Below are 19083 nucleotides of genomic sequence, written 5' to 3' on the forward strand. Positions count from 1 at the left end.
TGGACACATTACTGTATATATGTTGGACACATTACTGTATATATGTTGGACACATTACTGTATATATGTTGGACACATTACTGTATACATGTTGGACACATTACTGTATATATGTTGGACACCTTACTGTATATATGTTGGACACATTACCGTATATGTTGGACACATTACTGTATATATGTTGGACACATTACTGTATACAAGTTGGACACATTACTGTATATATGTTTGACACATTACTGTATATATGTTGGACACATAACTGTAGACATGTTGGACACAATACTGTATATATGTTGGACACATTACTGTATATATGTTGGACACATTACTGTAGACATGTTGGACACATTACTGTATATATGTTGGACACATTACTGTATATATGTTGGACACATTACTGTAGACATGTTGGACACAATACTGTATATATGTTGGACTCATTGATGTATATATGTTGGACACATTACTGTATATATATTGGACACATTACTGTACACGTTGGACACATTACTGTATACATGTTGGACACATTACTGTATATGTTGGACACATTACTGTATATATGTTGGACACATTACTGTATATATGTTGGACACAATACTGTATATATGTTGGACACATTACTGTATATATGTTGGACACATTACTGTATATATGTTGGACACATTACTGTATATATTGTTGGACACATTACTGTAATATATGTTGGACACATTACAAGTTTGGGACCATTACTTTTAACTATATGTTGGACACATTACTGTATATTGTTGGACAACATTACTGTTGTGGACACTTACTGTATATGTTGGACACATTACTGATATGTGGACCATTACTGTATATATGTTGGACACATTACTGTATATATTTGGACACATTATGTATATGTGGACACTTCTGTTTAAAATGGCCCCCTTACTGTTAAATTTTGGCCCCACATTCCCCTTAATGTTTTTTGGAAACCCCCTTTACTTTTAGACATTTTGGAACATTCCCTTTATAAAATTTTTAAAAACCCCTTACGTTATATGTTGGGCACAAAAAATGTAGCCCCATGTTGGCCCAAAAATACTGAAATATGTTGGAAAAACATTAAATGAAATTTGTGGAACCCCTTTCTTAAGAATGTTGGCCCAAACATTCCCCTGTTAAAATTTTGGGAAAACCCCTTTAAACTGTAATATGTTGGACACTTTTTACGTGGGGACTGTTGGCCACAAAAACTGTATATATTTTGGGAAACACTTTTGTAATATTTTGGGGACCCCTTAAATGTAATATGTTGGACACTTTTAATGTAGATTGTGGACACTTTACTGTATATATGTTGGAACTTTACGGGTATAGTTGGACTAATTGGGTAATATGTTGGACACATTACTGTATACTGTTGGACACATTACTGTATATATGTTGGACACATTACTGTATATATGTTGGACACATTACTGTATATATGTTGGACACATTACTGTATATATGTTGGACACATTACTGTAATATGTTGGACACATTACTGTATATATGTTGGACACATTACTGTATATATGTTGGACACATTACGTATAATGTTGGACACATTACTGTAGATATGTTGGACACATTACTGTATATATGTTGGACACATTACTGTATATATGTTGGACACATTACTGTATATATGTTGGACACATTACTGTATATATGTTGGACACATTACTGTATATATGTTGGACACATTACTGTATATATGTTGGACACATTACTGTATATATGTTGGACACATTACTGTATATATGTTGGACACATTACTGTATATGTTGGACACATTACTGTATATATGTTGGACACATTACTGTATATATGTTGGACACATTACTGTATATATGTTGGACACATTACTGTATATGTTGGACACATTACTGTATATATGTTGGACACATTACTGTATATGTTGGACACATTACTGTATATATGTTGGACACATTACTGTATATATGTTGGACACATTACTGTATATGTTGGACACATTACTGTATATATATTGGACACATTACTGTATATATGTTGGACACATTACTGTATATATGTTGGACACATTACTGTAGACATGTTGGACACATTACTGTATATATGTTTGACACATTACTGTATATATGTTGGACACATAACTGTAGACATGTTGGACACAATACTGTATATATGTTGGACACATTACTGTATATATGTTGGACACATTACTGTAGACATGTTGGACACATTACTGTATATATGTTGGACACATTACTGTATATATGTTGGACACATTACTGTAGACATGTTGGACACAATACTGTATATATGTTGGACACATTACTGTATATATGTTGGACACATTACTGTATATATTTTGGACACATTAATGTAGATATGTTGGACACATTACTGTATATATGTTGGACACATTACTGTATATGTTGGACTCATTGATGTATATATGTTGGACACATTACTGTATATATGTTGGACACATTACTTTATATGTTGGACACATTACTGTATATATGTTTGACACATTACTGTATATATGTTGGACACAATACTGTATATATGTTGGACACATTACTGTATATATGTTGGACACATTACTGTATATATGTTGGACACATTACTGTATATATGTTGGACACATTCCTGTATATATGTTGGACACATTACGGTATATATGTTGGACACATTACTGTATATGTTGGACACATTACTGTATATATGTTGGACACATTACTGTATATATGTTGGACACATTACTGTATATATGTTAGACACATTACTGTATACATGTTGGACACATTACTGTATATGTTGGACACATTACTGTATATATGTTGGACACATTACTGTATATATGTTGGACACATTACTGTACATGTTGGACACATTACTGTATATATGTTGGACACATTACTGTATATATGTTGGACACATTAATGTAGATATGTTGGACACATTAATGTACATGTTGGACACATTACTGTATATATGTTGGACACATTACTGTACATGTTGGACACATTACTGTATATATGTTGGACACATTACTATATATATGTTGGACACATTACTATATATATGTTGGACACATTAATGTAGATATGTTGGACACATTACTGTACATGTTGGACACATTACTGTATATATGTTGGACACATTACTATATATATGTTGGACACATTACTATATATATGTTGGACACATTAATGTAGATATGTTGGACACATTACTGTATATATGTTGGACACATTACTGTATATATGTTGGACACATTACTGTATATATGTTGGACACATTACTGTATATATGTTGGACACATTACTGTATATATGTTGGACACATTACTGTATACATGTTGGACACATTACTGTATATATGTTGGACACATTACTGTAGATATGTTGGACACATTACTGTATACATGTTGGACACATTACTGTATATATGTTGGACACATTACTGTATATATGTTGGACACATTACTGTATACATGTTGGACACATTACTGTATATATGTTGGACACATTACTGTAGATATGTTGGACACATTACTGTAGATATGTTGGACACATTACTGTATATATGTTGGACACATTACTGTATATATGTTGGACACATTACTGTATATATGTTGGACACATCACTGTATATATGTTGGACACATTACTGTATATGTTGGACACATTACTGTATATATGTTGGACACATTCCTGTATATATGTTGGACACATTACGGTATATATGTTGGACACATTACTGTATATGTTGGACACATTACTGTACATGTTGGACACATTACTGTATATATGTTGGACACATTACTGTATATATGTTGGACACATTACTGTATATATGTTAGACACATTACTGTATACATGTTGGACACATTACTGTATATGTTGGACACATTACTGTATATATGTTGGACACATTACTGTATATATGTTGGACACATTACTGTATATGTTGGACACATTACTGTATATATATTGGACACATTACTGTATATATGTTGGACACATTACTGTATATATGTTGGACACATTACTGTAGACATGTTGGACACATTACTGTATATATGTTTGACACATTACTGTATATATGTTGGACACATAACTGTAGACATGTTGGACACAATACTGTATATATGTTGGACACATTACTGTATATATGTTGGACACATTACTGTAGACATGTTGGACACATTACTGTATATATGTTGGACACATTACTGTATATATGTTGGACACATTACTGTAGACATGTTGGACACAATACTGTATATATGTTGGACACATTACTGTATATATGTTGGACACATTACTGTATATATTTTGGACACATTAATGTAGATATGTTGGACACATTACTGTATATATGTTGGACACATTACTGTATATGTTGGACTCATTGATGTATATATGTTGGACACATTACTGTATATATATTGGACACATTACTGTACATGTTGGACACATTACTGTATACATGTTGGACACATTACTTTATATGTTGGACACATTACTGTATATATGTTTGACACATTACTGTATATATGTTGGACACAATACTGTATATATGTTGGACACATTACTGTATATATGTTGGACACATTACTGTATATATGTTGGACACATTACTGTATATATGTTTGACACATTACTGTATATATGTTGGACACAATACTGTATATATGTTGGACACATTACTGTATATATGTTGGACACATTACTGTATATATGTTGGACACATTACTGTATATATGTTGGACACATTCCTGTATATATGTTGGACACATTACTGTATATGTTGGACACATTACTGTACATGTTGGACACATTACTGTATATATGTTGGACACATTACTGTATATATGTTGGACACATTACTGTATACATGTTGGACACATTACTGTATATGTTGGACACATTACTGTATATATGTTGGACACATTACTGTATATATGTTGGACACATTACTGTACATGTTGGACACATTACTGTATATATGTTGGACACATTACTGTATATATGTTGGACACATTAATGTAGATATGTTGGACACATTAATGTACATGTTGGACACATTACTGTATACATGTTGGACACATTACTTTATATGTTGGACACATTACTGTATATATGTTTGACACATTACTGTATATATGTTGGACACAATACTGTATATATGTTGGACACATTACTGTATATATGTTGGACACATTACTGTATATATGTTGGACACATTACTGTATATATGTTGGACACATTCCTGTATATATGTTGGACACATTACGGTATATATGTTGGACACATTACTGTATATGTTGGACACATTACTGTACATGTTGGACACATTACTGTATATATGTTGGACACATTACTGTATATATGTTGGACACATTACTGTATATATGTTGGACACATTACTGTATACATGTTGGACACATTACTGTATATATGTTGGACACATTACTGTAGATATGTTGGACACATTACTGTATATATGTTGGACACATTACTGTATATATGTTGGACACATCACTGTATGTATGTTGGACACATTACTATATATATGTTGGACACATTACTGTATATATGTTGGACACATTACTATATATATGTTGGACACATCACTGTATATATGTTGGACACATTACTATATATATGTTGGACACATTACTGTACATGTTGGACACATTACTGTATATATGTTGGACACATTACTGTATATATGTTGGACACATTTACTGTATACATGTTGGACACATTACTGTATATATGTTGGACACATTACTATATATATGTTGGACACATCACTGTATATATGTTGGACACATTACTATATATATGTTGGACACATCACTGTATATATGTTGGACACATTACTATATATATGTTGGACACATCACTGTATATATGTTGGACACATTACTATATATATGTTGGACACATTACTATATATATGTTGGACACATTACTGTATATATGTTGGACACATTACTATATATATGTTGGACACATTACTATATATATGTTGGACACATTACTATATATATGTTGGACACATCACTGTATATATGTTGGACACATTACTGTACATGTTGGACACATTACTGTATATATGTTGGACACATTACTATATATATGTTGGACACATTTACTGTATACATGTTGGACACATTACTGTATATATGTTTGACACATTACTGTATATATGTTGGACACAATACTGTATATATGTTGGACACATTACTGTATATATGTTGGACACATTAATGTAGATATGTTGGACACATTACTATATATATGTTGGACACATTACTGTATATATGTTGGACACATTACTGTATATGTTGGACACATTACTGTATATATTTTGGACACATTACTGTATATATGTTGGACACATTACTGTATACATGTTGGACACATTACTGTATATGTTGGACACATTACTGTATATATGTTGGACACATTACTGTATATATTTTGGACACATTACTGTATATATGTTGGACACATTACTGTATACATGTTGGACACATTACTGTATATATGTTGGACACATTACTGTATATATTTTGGACACATTACTGTATATATGTTGGACACATTACTGTATACATGTTGGACACATTACTGTATATATGTTGGACACATTACTGTATATGTTGGACACATTACTGTATATATGTTGACACATTACTGTAGATATGTTGGACTCATTGATGTAGATATTGAGATAATTACTGTAGAACCCTTTTAAACATATTAATCGCATTTATACTTACTAATGCAAATCCTATATCAAAGAAGTCTTCTGTATCATTCTCATCAAACAAAGCTTTTGTATCCAATTCTACTGGAGAAAAGCCAGAATTTCCGCCCAAGGAGGATTCTAAAATGAGATTCTTGTGTAACATAACAGTACTTGTTTGATTTAAAAATATTATTCTATACTCATTGGATTACAATATAGTTTATCAGATCACAACATGTCACATGACTCTACAACATGTCACATGATTCTATAACATGTCACATTATTCTACATGTCACATGATTCTACAACATGTCACATGATTCTATAACATGTCACATTATTCTACATGTCACATGATTCTACAACATGTCACATGATTCTACAACATGTCACATGATTCTATAACATGTCACATGATTCTACATGTCACATGATTCTACAACATGTCACATGATTCCGTCTGTTTTAGCTTAAATCCACACAATCTGTATTACAAATGTCTGCAATGTTTTAGGCCAATACTGAATTAAAATGGTATATAAGCTACTTTTGTTTATTCCAAACAATTACTTTCTCATTGTTTATATACGAGTCAATTATGTACAGAACAATAAAGGGCAATTACCTAATTTAAATATTGATCATTTTAATGCCAATGAGGGCAAAGGTAGTTTTTTTTTATGAGAAATAGGAAAACAAGAGGCCCATTGGCCTTAACTGTCACCTGAATTCTGAAGTATTTCAGTCAGTTTGGCCGTTTTTGGCCCTGACCATCAGCCCTTGGGGTCATTCAAGGCCAACATATGCATACTATCAAACTGCCAGTTCATACTGATAATTCAACTAAAGTTTTTGAAGCAAAGTTTACCCCCTTCCCAGGGGGAAATATATCAGCCCACACGGTCATGAAATTTATGAATTTGTAAAGAAATTTAAGACCCTACTTCTATCTATGAAAAGTATTTGGTTCTATAATATCTAGGTATTTTTGATTGTCAATTTGACCCCGTTTAACCAGCCCCCCCCGTCCCCCCCCCCCCCCTTTTTTTTTGTAATTTTTGTAATTTTGAATCATAACTATGATTTTGAGAAACTGATATCAAATCTTCATTTCAACATATATATTGTTTTTCCAATGATTTGCAAATTAGTTTATAGCCAGTTGGGAATCATCAATGTATTCCGTAATGGATCAGATTATTTTCTCCACACATTTCAGAAAGAGTGATTATTTTCGGTAAAAAGCCATACTGAAATGAATTTCAAATTAAATTTGAACTCGTCTAATTGTTAGTGATCATACCTAAAGGCCCAGAGGATTTTCCGCGTCGGAAAAAACTGAAGGAGGAACCCAAGCTTGATTCATTGGTACTGATGTTTTTGTAATCTTGGACTTCCAACACATCAGTGTTCAGGTGCTGAGCCTTCCCGATCAGGATTGGTTCCCGTAAACTTGCGCTAGCTCTATTGTTCACTGTAAGAGAAAAGAAAGAAGACATTTACCAACAGTATTATAGCAGTATAAAAGTCACAGAACAGTGCAAAAAGGATCTATTGATACAGTTTCCCAAAATTCATGCTAAAAAGAAATAAGTGGTCAAAATATATGCTTACGATTTTACAACTAGCTGTCCTTTGAAATCACAAGCTGTTTACTCAATATTTTGATAAGTGTAAAAACAGCTTTGGAGGGATGGAGTGGCAGTGGGGGTGGGGAACGGTGGGTAGGTTGGAGGGGTGGAGTGGCGGTGAGGGTGGGAACGGTGGGTAGGTGGGAGGGAGGGGGGTTTACAAATTATATACATGATACGTGAGGCCCTTGGGCCTTATAGCTAGTGTTCACCCAAGTTCTGAAATGCATACTGATAGATGCTGTTTTTGCTTCAAAATTATCTGCGGTGAAAATTTAACACATATGACCCCTGTGACCTTAAAGGTAGGTCAAGGTCATTCATTTGAACAAACATATCCGTCTGTTAACCATGCATGCCAGTGTTCTCCTATCATTACCCTGGGACTCTTGGTTATTGAGAAGAAGTCATTTAAAAATTTCAACACATTTGATCCCTGTGACCTAGAATGAAGGTCAAGGTCATTGATTTAATTAATATTTGGTAGGCCTTTACCCCAGCAAACTACTGTCCCAACATCATGACTCTGAACATCTTGGTCAATGAAAAAAAATTGTTTAAAGATTTCCCACATTACACCCATGTGGCCTTAAAGGTAGGTCAAGGTCATTCATTTCAACAAAGGTCTGGTCTGGTCATTGCATTTTTCCCCTCCTATTACATTTGGCACCCAGCTTGATATACAGTACCCTCGGAAGGTGGTATAGGGTCTTGTGTGTCTTGTTTGGGGTCAAGGACATGAAGAAAGCAGGAAAATAAGAGAATTAAACTGTGGTGACAGCTGATAGCTAGACAGTTCAATCTGTTAGGGTGTCTGTCTAGAGTTTGGAGGTCATGGGTTCAAGACCCAGACTGGTTATCACATTTTTCCCGTCCTGTTACAGATTTATCCCCCCCTGACAGGTCAGAAGGAGGATATACACAAAAACCGATGTACATACATTAAAATTGTTTGTGTATAAATTAATGTTCTGATGTATTTTACAATGATAACAAGATACTGTATGTATAGACATTGAGTGGGTGGGTGTGGCCTGAACAGTGTTCAATAGGTCTCTGTCAATCTGATGACAACATATCCAGACCATGCTTCTCTGTCTCTGGCCTGAACAGTGTTCAATAGGTCTCTGTCAATCTGATGACAACATATCCAGACCATGCTTCTCTGTCTCGTTGTCGATTGACCCACGGCTTGCTTCTGTTTGCTTCCCGACTCTAGGAATGTTTCCAGGCTATTTAATTCACATACAGCACGCCAAAATGATTTTCAGCTCTATTATTTGTACTCACCAACGTCATTCGAGCCAGAACTCTGTGGTGGGCCAATGTTACCCAATGAAGCTTCCAACGCTTCAAATTCAACTATATTTTCTACTTGTGAGACATTGTCCTCGGGCAGAGCCATTGATCTCACTCGCCTGGACATGGTGTATAGATTCGTTTAGACCTTCCCTTTGTTCCGATTCTGAAAACAAAATATGTAACTTTAAACAGTGAAAGACAATGTATATTGTATGAGTTAAGTGAAATAATGAAATAGAATAGAAAAAATGCAACATACAGCTTAATGGAATTCAAACACAAGGATAACACAAATTCTATTCTGACTAATCAAACTTACAAAAATCCTGTTAAAGCTCAATACAGGTTGAATGTTGAGAGCATCGACATGCATTTGGATAACATTAATTATTGATAGCAAAAAGGTGAAAAAAATAAAATACATGTATACATCAATTCTGAATAAAAATGATAAGTGTTCAAAACATTAATTTGATAATTATTATTGTCAGTGAACTGAAAGTAAATTGAGTTTATAAAAACTGCAGATAGATGATAGAATTAGGGAGTATCAGCTGGTTTCTCCATCGATGATCTAGGCAAGATTTGCTGAAAAATTCTCAATTGAGTCTATTCCTATGAAAAATGGAAAGATATGACTATGGTATCTCCTCACTTATAGAACGGTAGTGTATCTATACACGACTACGGTATCACATCACTTATAGAACGGTAGTGTATCTAAACGACTATGGTATCACATCACTTATAGAACGGTAGTGTATCTATACACGACTATGGTATCACATCACTTATAGAACGGTAGTGTATCTATACACGACTATGGTATCACATCACTTATAGAACGGTAGTGTATCTATACACGACTATGGTATCACATCACTTATAGAACGGTATTTTATCTATACACGACTATGGTATCACATCACTTATAGAACGGTAGTGTATCTATACGACTACGGTATCACATCACTTATAGAACGGTAGTGTATCTATACACGACTACGGTATCACATCACTTATAGAACGGTAGTGTATCTACATGACTATGGTATCACATCACTTATAGAACAGTAGTGTATCTATACACGACTACGGTATCACATCACTTATAGAACGGTAGTGTATCTATACACGACTACGGTATCACATCACTTATAGAACGGTAGTGTATCTACACGACTATGGTATCACATCACTTATAGAACGGTAGTGTATCTATACACGACTACGGTATCACATCACTTATAGAACGGTAGTGTATCTATACACGACTACGGTATCACATCACTTATAGAACGGTAGTGTATCTACACGACTATGGTATCACATCACTTATAGAACGGTAGTGTATCTATACACGACTATGGTATCACATCACTTATAGAACGGTAGTGTATCTACACGACTACGGTATCACATCACTTATAGAACGGTAGTGTATCTATACACGACTATGGTATCACATCACTTATAGAACGGTAGTGTATCTACACGACTACGGTATCACATCACTTATAGAACGGTAGTGTATCTATACACGACTACGGTATCACATCACTTATAGAACGGTAGTGTATCTATACACGACTACGGTATCACATCACTTATAGAACGGTAGTGTATCTACACGACTATGGTATCACATCACTTATAGAACGGTAGTGTATCTATACACGACTATGGTATCACATCACTTATAGAACGGTAGTGTATCTATACACGACTATGGTATCACATCACTTATAGAACGGTAGTGTATCTATACACGACTACGGTATCACATCACTTATAGAACGGTAGTGTATCTATACACGACTATGGTATCACATCACTTATAGAACGGTAGTGTATCTATACACGACTATGGTATCACATCACTTATAGAACGGTAGTGTATCTATACACGACTATGGTATCACATCACTTATAGAACGGTAGTGTATCTACACGACTACGGTATCACATCACTTATAGAACGGTAGTGTATCTACACGACTATGGTATCACATCACTTATAGAACGGTAGTGTATCTATACACGACTATGGTATCACATCACTTATAGAACGGTAGTGTATCTACACGACTACGGTATCACATCACTTATAGAACGGTAGTGTATCTATACACGACTATGGTATCACATCACTTATAGAACGGTAGTGTATCTACACGACTACGGTATCACATCACTTATAGAACGGTAGTGTATCTATACACGACTACGGTATCACATCACTTATAGAACGGTAGTGTATCTATACACGACTACGGTATCACATCACTTATAGAACGGTAGTGTATCTACACGACTATGGTATCACATCACTTATAGAACGGTAGTGTATCTATACACGACTATGGTATCACATCACTTATAGAACGGTAGTGTATCTATACACGACTATGGTATCACATCACTTATAGAACGGTAGTGTATCTATACACGACTACGGTATCACATCACTTATAGAACGGTAGTGTATCTATACACGACTATGGTATCACATCACTTATAGAACGGTAGTGTATCTATACACGACTATGGTATCACATCACTTATAGAACGGTAGTGTATCTATACACGACTATGGTATCACATCACTTATAGAACGGTAGTGTATCTACACGACTACGGTATCACATCACTTATAGAACGGTAGTGTATCTATACACGACTATGGTATCACATCACTTATAGAACGGTAGTGTATCTATACACGACTATGGTATCACATCACTTATAGAACGGTAGTGTATCTATACACGACTATGGTATCACATCACTTATAGAACGGTAGTGTATCTACACGACTACGGTATCACATCACTTATAGAACGGTAGTGTATCTATACACGACTATGGTATCACATCACTTATAGAACGGTAGTGTATCTACACGACTACGGTATCACATCACTTATAGAACGGTAGTGTATCTATACACGACTATGGTATCACATCACTTATAGCACGGTAGTGTATCTATACACGACTATGGTATCACATCACTTATAGAACGGTAGTGTATCTATACACGACAACGGTATCACATCACTTATAGAACGGTAGTGTATCTACACGACTATGGTATCACATCACTTATAGAACGGTAGTGTATCTATACACGACTATGGTATCACATCACTTATAGAATGGTAGTGTATCTATACACGACTACGGTATCACATCACTTACAGAAAGGTAGTGTATCTATACACGACTATGGTATCACATCACTTATAGAACGGTAGTGTATCTATACACGACTATGGTATCACATCACTTATAGAACGGTAGTGTATCTACATGCGACTATGGTATCACATCACTTATAGAACGGTAGTGTATCTATACACGACTATGGTATCACATCACTTATAGAACGGTAGTGTATCTATACACGACTACGGTATCACATCACTTATAGAACGGTGGTGTATCTACACGACTACGGTATCACATCACTTATAGAACGGTAGTGTATCTATACACGACTACGGTATCACATCACTTATAGAACGGTAGTGTATCTATACACGACTATGGTATCACATCACTTATAGAACGGTGGTGTATCTACACGACTACGGTATCACATCACTTATAGAACGGTAGTGTATCTATACACGACTACAGTATCACATCACTTATAGAACGGTAGTGTATCTATACACGACTATGGTATCACATCACTTATAGAACGGTAGTGTATCTACATGCGACTATGGTATCACATCACTTATAGAACGGTAGTGTATCTATACACGACTACGGTATCACATCACTTATAGAACTGTAGTGTATCTACACGACTATGGTATCACATCACTTATAGAACGGTAGTGTATCTATACATGACTACGGTATCACATCACTTATAGAACGGTAGTGTATCTACATGCGACTATGGTATCACATCACTTATAGAACGGTAGTGTATCTATACACGACTATGGTATCACATCACTTATAGAACGGTAGTGTATCTATACACGACTATGGTATCACATCACTTATAGAACGGTAGTGTATCTATACACGACTACGGTATCACATCACTTATAGAACGGTAGTGTATCTATACACGACTACGGTATCACATCACTTATAGAACGGTAGTGTATCTATACACGACTATGGTATCACATCACTTATAGAACGGTAGTGTATCTATACACGACTACGGTATCACATCACTTATAGAACGGTAGTGTATCTATACACGACTATGGTATCACATCACTTATAGAACGGTAGTGTATCTATACACGACTACAGTATCACATCACTTATAGAACGGTAGTGTATCTATACACGACTATGGTATCACATCACTTATAGAACGGTAGTGTATCTACACGACTATGGTATCACATCACTTATAGAACGGTAGTGTATCTATACACGACTACGGTATCACATCACTTATAGAACGGTAGTGTATCTATACATGACTATGGTATCACATCACTTATAGAACGGTAGTGTATCTATACACGACTACGGTATCACATCACTTATAGAACGGTAGTGTATCTACACACGACTACGGTCTCACATCATTTATAGAACGGTGGTGTATCTACACGACTACGGTATCACATCACTTATAGAACGGTAGTGTATCTATACACGACTATGGTATCACATCACTTATAGAACGGTAGTGTATCTATACACGACTACGGTATCACATCACTTATAGAACGGTAGTGTATCTACACGACTATGGTATCACATCACTTATAGAACGGTAGTGTATCTATACATGACTACGGTATCACATCACTTATAGAACGGTAGTGTATCTATACACGACTATGGTATCACATCACTTATAGAACGGTAGTGTATCTACACGACTATGGTATCACATCACTTATAGAACGGTAGTGTATCTACACACGACTACGGTATCACATCACTTATAGAACGGTAGTGTATCTATACACGACTATGGTATCACATCACAAAATTTATCGGACGGACAGATAGATAACTGCATTACTATAGGGCACTCATATCAGAGATACAAATTAAATGTGAAATTTTATCGAGATTTGGTTACCATTAAGAGAGTTCTGCCATTTTAATTTTACTTAATATTTTCTCTTACCATTTCAGGGGGATTTTTTTAATGGATAAAATTGTGTTGAAGCCTTTATGTATAGAATTGGAGGCTCCTTCTGAAACAGGGCTAGTTGGCAATATGGAATATCACTGGACAATGTTTCTTTTATCATTTCACCAGGAAAGAAAACTCACAATTTATTTAATTGTATTATCAATGTCGTTGTTTTCACTGTCGATCAGGAAGTTTAAACAATTAATCATAAGTAAAACATTAGTGGAAAAATTATTTAAAAAAAACTATTTTAAGGCTTAATTAATTTTCTCAAAACTGACCATGTAAAATTACATTTGGGGGACCTGTATTAAAATGTGGGGACATATAAAGTATTTCACTTACCCAGTAATCAATAAAACTATTGAAGTTAAAAGATATTCCACTTGACAAGTTCATAATCTTCATTAATATACATGTAAATGAAATTTCAGGTTGTACACGAATAAAATTTCATTGAAATACCACAGATACAACAAATCATTTTTTCAATATTAAACTCATTATGTGACATGTATGTACATGGAAATTCCAAATAAACCTTATCTGTTAGACAAGGACATCTTATTATGAGTGACCTCATTTCGATTGACTGAAACGGAACGAGTATTTTGTGCCCTATCGATCGCTAACAAATACATTCAATGTGTCACATACATATACATACAAATTCATGATTGACAGCAACTGCCCAAGCTATTGGTGACCCATATGGTCAATTAGGTCACAAGTTTTAACAAAAGCACTGAACCCATTCATTCATTAAGAACAAAGACTCCCCTAGCTACCTTACTCCCACACAGGAAAAAAAATCTTATCAACATTGGGAATTCCTGTTTGTTTGGTTTGTTTTTGTTTAACGTCCTATTAACAGCCAGGGTCATTTAAGGACGTGCCAGGTTTTGGAGGTGGAGGAAAGCCGAAGTACCCGGAGAAAAACCACCGGCCTACGGTCAGTACCTGGCAACCGCCCCACGTAGGTTTCGAACTCGCAACCCAGAGGTGGAGGGCTAGTGTTAAAGTGTCGGTACACCTTAACCACTCGGCCACCGCAGCCCCCGGGAATTCCTGTTAAGAGTAAAAAAGTCAATCGGACAATTACGAGTGATTGAATTTTACTGTTTATTCCATAAAATTTCGGTTTGGTTTAAATGTCGGACATATTAGGAATTTAAAACTTACCAGGTGAAAGATATCTGTGTGGTCCCTTCCATCATCTAAACAAGTAGAAATAAACACATCTTAAACAGGTGAAATAAAATCAAATTCAAAAACATGAAATTGATGCATGATAAAAGTCAATAAATTTTTTGGACACTTGAATACTAATTTTTCTGAATTGTTCCCTTCATTAAATTTCCTCTTTACTGCCTTTACCTTGTTGTGTGATCTGTTACCTAGTGAAAAGATACAAATAAATGTTCTTTCTAAAAACTAAAGAGTTCTTGGAATGTAGAAGGCCATTTTTTTATATTAGGTTTTATGCTTGAATGCAACTTTTTGAATGTTGAGGATGAGAAAATGTCAGTCACTTTTTTTTAAAATAATTTATGTTTAGTAGATAATTAAACAAGTAACCTTTTTAATGATGTTGTGTTTATTAAATTATTTAACAGGAAGTTGCACAACTGTGTTATAGTTGCAAATTCAAATAAACAGAATATCTGCACTGAAAGTTTCAGTTTTTTATTTACAATTTTTTGTTTTTATTTGAAAATATTTCAATTTGATGGTGTTACATTTTTCATTTAATATCATAGGATCGACAAAATTCACATAAAAAAACATGTTTTATTGTTTTAGTTTTCTTTGTCCAAATCATAATAAAAAATAAATTGACAATTGTTTTCTGCTAAGTCAATATCATTGTACCAATGAAAATTACTTAAAAAAAACATTTCTTGCATATTATTAAAGATGAAAGCAAGTTTTATACATCTTTTTTCCCACATTACATTGTATATACAGGTATCAATATATAGTAAGTTATTTCAATTAAAACAGACAGTTTTTTGTGAAGAGATATCAAAAACATCCTACTGTATGTGTTAAGTCAATCACACCTAAACAAGAGTGTGGATTTACTTACAAGATATTTCAGCAGTATCTATAAAATGCTGATTTGTCACCTTTTTTATTTACATGTGTACTTTATTGTCAACACATAACTTAATATCTAATCTTAAGATGGAAGATTCTACTGTTTTTATACTGTTGGCTAACTATATTTATTTTTAAATGTTTTGTTTTTGTTTTTGTTTTTTTATTATTTATATAATCTATAAAATAACTAATACCCCTTTGGGACCTCCATTTACCAATACTTAACTATCATCTATTATAGATTTCTTGAATAAAATAAGTGTTTTGGGGTACAACAAAGGGTTGACAGAAAATCTTGAAAATCAATAAATTATCTGAAATCTTTCTACAATATTGTCCTTGTTCATATGTTTAACCTTCTAGGTCATTCCTACCATTAATGGGTCCGTCTCTTACTGGAAGGAGAAATTGAGGGGGGAAAGTTATTGCTTAATTATATATATTTCAATGGGGTCCTCGGAAGTTGATTGTTTGATGTAAAGTTTTTGGAAATCTATGTAAGGCATTTAATAAACATGTCTCGGCAACTATTCAAAAAAATCTGAAATCTGCAAAATTCTTCATTTTAATACTTTATTTTTGGATGATATCATAAAAATATAAATTTTACAATTGTAAAATGCTATGATCACATTCCAGTAAAATTTAACATTTTAACCTGTTTTTTCATTTACTCACATGAAACATGCCACCTATACTAATGACAATACAAACATATATACACATGTATATATAAATATATAATTATGTAAAGTAATAATCACACACTTAACTACTCAATGACATGTAGGCTAAAGAATGCAAGCTCGGGCGAGATCCCGAAAAACAAGGTCCGGCTGGCTACAGTGCCTGAACTGGTTTTTAGCTCAGTTCGCGGAATTGACGAGCTAATCTTGTGGTTCACTGTGGCCCAGGGAAAGGGTAATATAACGCATATAATGAAATCTTAAATAAATACACACCTGTCCACAGTCAATTGTGAGGACAGTTTTGTATAACTTTGTATACCTATATACTGTCGTCAGCTAAAAGGCCGCACGGCCATAATAGCAGACGTAATCCTGTCACCTAGATAGCTATCATATACGTACATTTTACGATACCTGCCTTTTCATCGAAGATGCTACCCGGTGTACGTAGGAGGCCGGGTACTGTAGCTTCACGTGCGTTAGATATTACCTGGTAACCATGACACTAGTAAATATAAACAAGATTTCCTTATGTTCAGCCAGTCGCTTCAAAACCATCATACACCCGCGGTGGTGAACCGTGTGCACTGAAATCGACTGAGAGGTCACGGTACTAGGCCTATCGATACTTATTGATTTTAAACCACAAGTAGTATTGACTGGAGCGTTCATTCGTGCGAGAAGTATATTATATATCTACCCGCGGCGTACGTGTAGAATAAATTATATATATATAACACAGGAAAAACCCAGACCTTGTGGTGCAATATCCCACACCTTATGGCAACCTGTGATTATTGATCTAAATGGGTAATTATGCGGCTCAAAATGCTTAAGTTTCCCGGCCTGAGGTAGTTATGGGTTAGGTTTTTTTTCTCGATAATATACCATTCGATTACGACAGATCCACTGCATTGCATTGGTAACATCTATTTTTACTATCGATTAGAACCGCCCAGTCCCTATGAGTCCAATCCAGTTTATTTTTATTGCTGGTTTCCTCACTTTGAGCCAAAGACTTCCAGAGGAGACGGTGTTTTTGGGTTTTTTTAAGGTCAGGGCCGTGCCGAAAATCACATTCCAGACCGGTCCTGTAGCCAGGTCTGGAATGTGGGTTTTAAAATCTTCAGTCAGACAGATGATTTTTTTTTTAACAGTTCCCTGAATTTGACGGATAGCACTTTACCCCGAGACACGAGAACTGTTGGTGAGGTCTCTTCATCAAGCTATCTCAGACTAGCCCGAGTTTCCTCTGGCCCTGACACCATGCCCTGGCCAACACCAGACATGGTGTTAGGGCCAGAGGAAACTCGGGCTATTCTCAGACAGGATACCCTAGCCCGCTAGAGGAGTCTTTGCAGAGGTCACTAGCCGTACTTTAAAAACTCAATGGAAGGCCTTCGTGTTGTTTTGTCGCTATTTTGACGTAGAGGTTCAAGCCTTTCAA

General features: G+C 34.8%; 1 protein-coding gene across 3 annotated transcripts in view; it reads right to left on the reverse strand.

Moving 5' to 3' along the window:
- LOC117334433 overlaps positions 1 to 18218 on the reverse strand; it is a 106412-nt gene extending 88194 nt beyond the window's left edge. For all 3 annotated transcript variants that reach the window (XR_004534170.1, XR_004534171.1, XM_033894059.1), the window contains exons 1-5: positions 18039 to 18218; positions 16027 to 16061; positions 9702 to 9876; positions 8084 to 8254; positions 6809 to 6915 (exon numbers count right to left, since the gene is read on the reverse strand). Coding sequence is in view for 1 of the 3 variants with exons in the window: in XM_033894059.1 (XP_033749950.1) it covers positions 6809 to 6915; positions 8084 to 8254; positions 9702 to 9837 (414 nt within the window). In the remaining 2 variants the exon portion in view is untranslated. The remainder of the gene's footprint in view (positions 1 to 6808; positions 6916 to 8083; positions 8255 to 9701; positions 9877 to 16026; positions 16062 to 18038) is intronic.
- Positions 18219 to 19083: the final 865 nt, after the last annotated feature.

This window comes from Pecten maximus, chromosome 9 (assembly GCF_902652985.1).
Source record: "Pecten maximus chromosome 9, xPecMax1.1, whole genome shotgun sequence".
NCBI classification, from domain to species: Eukaryota; Metazoa; Mollusca; class Bivalvia; order Pectinida; family Pectinidae; genus Pecten; species Pecten maximus.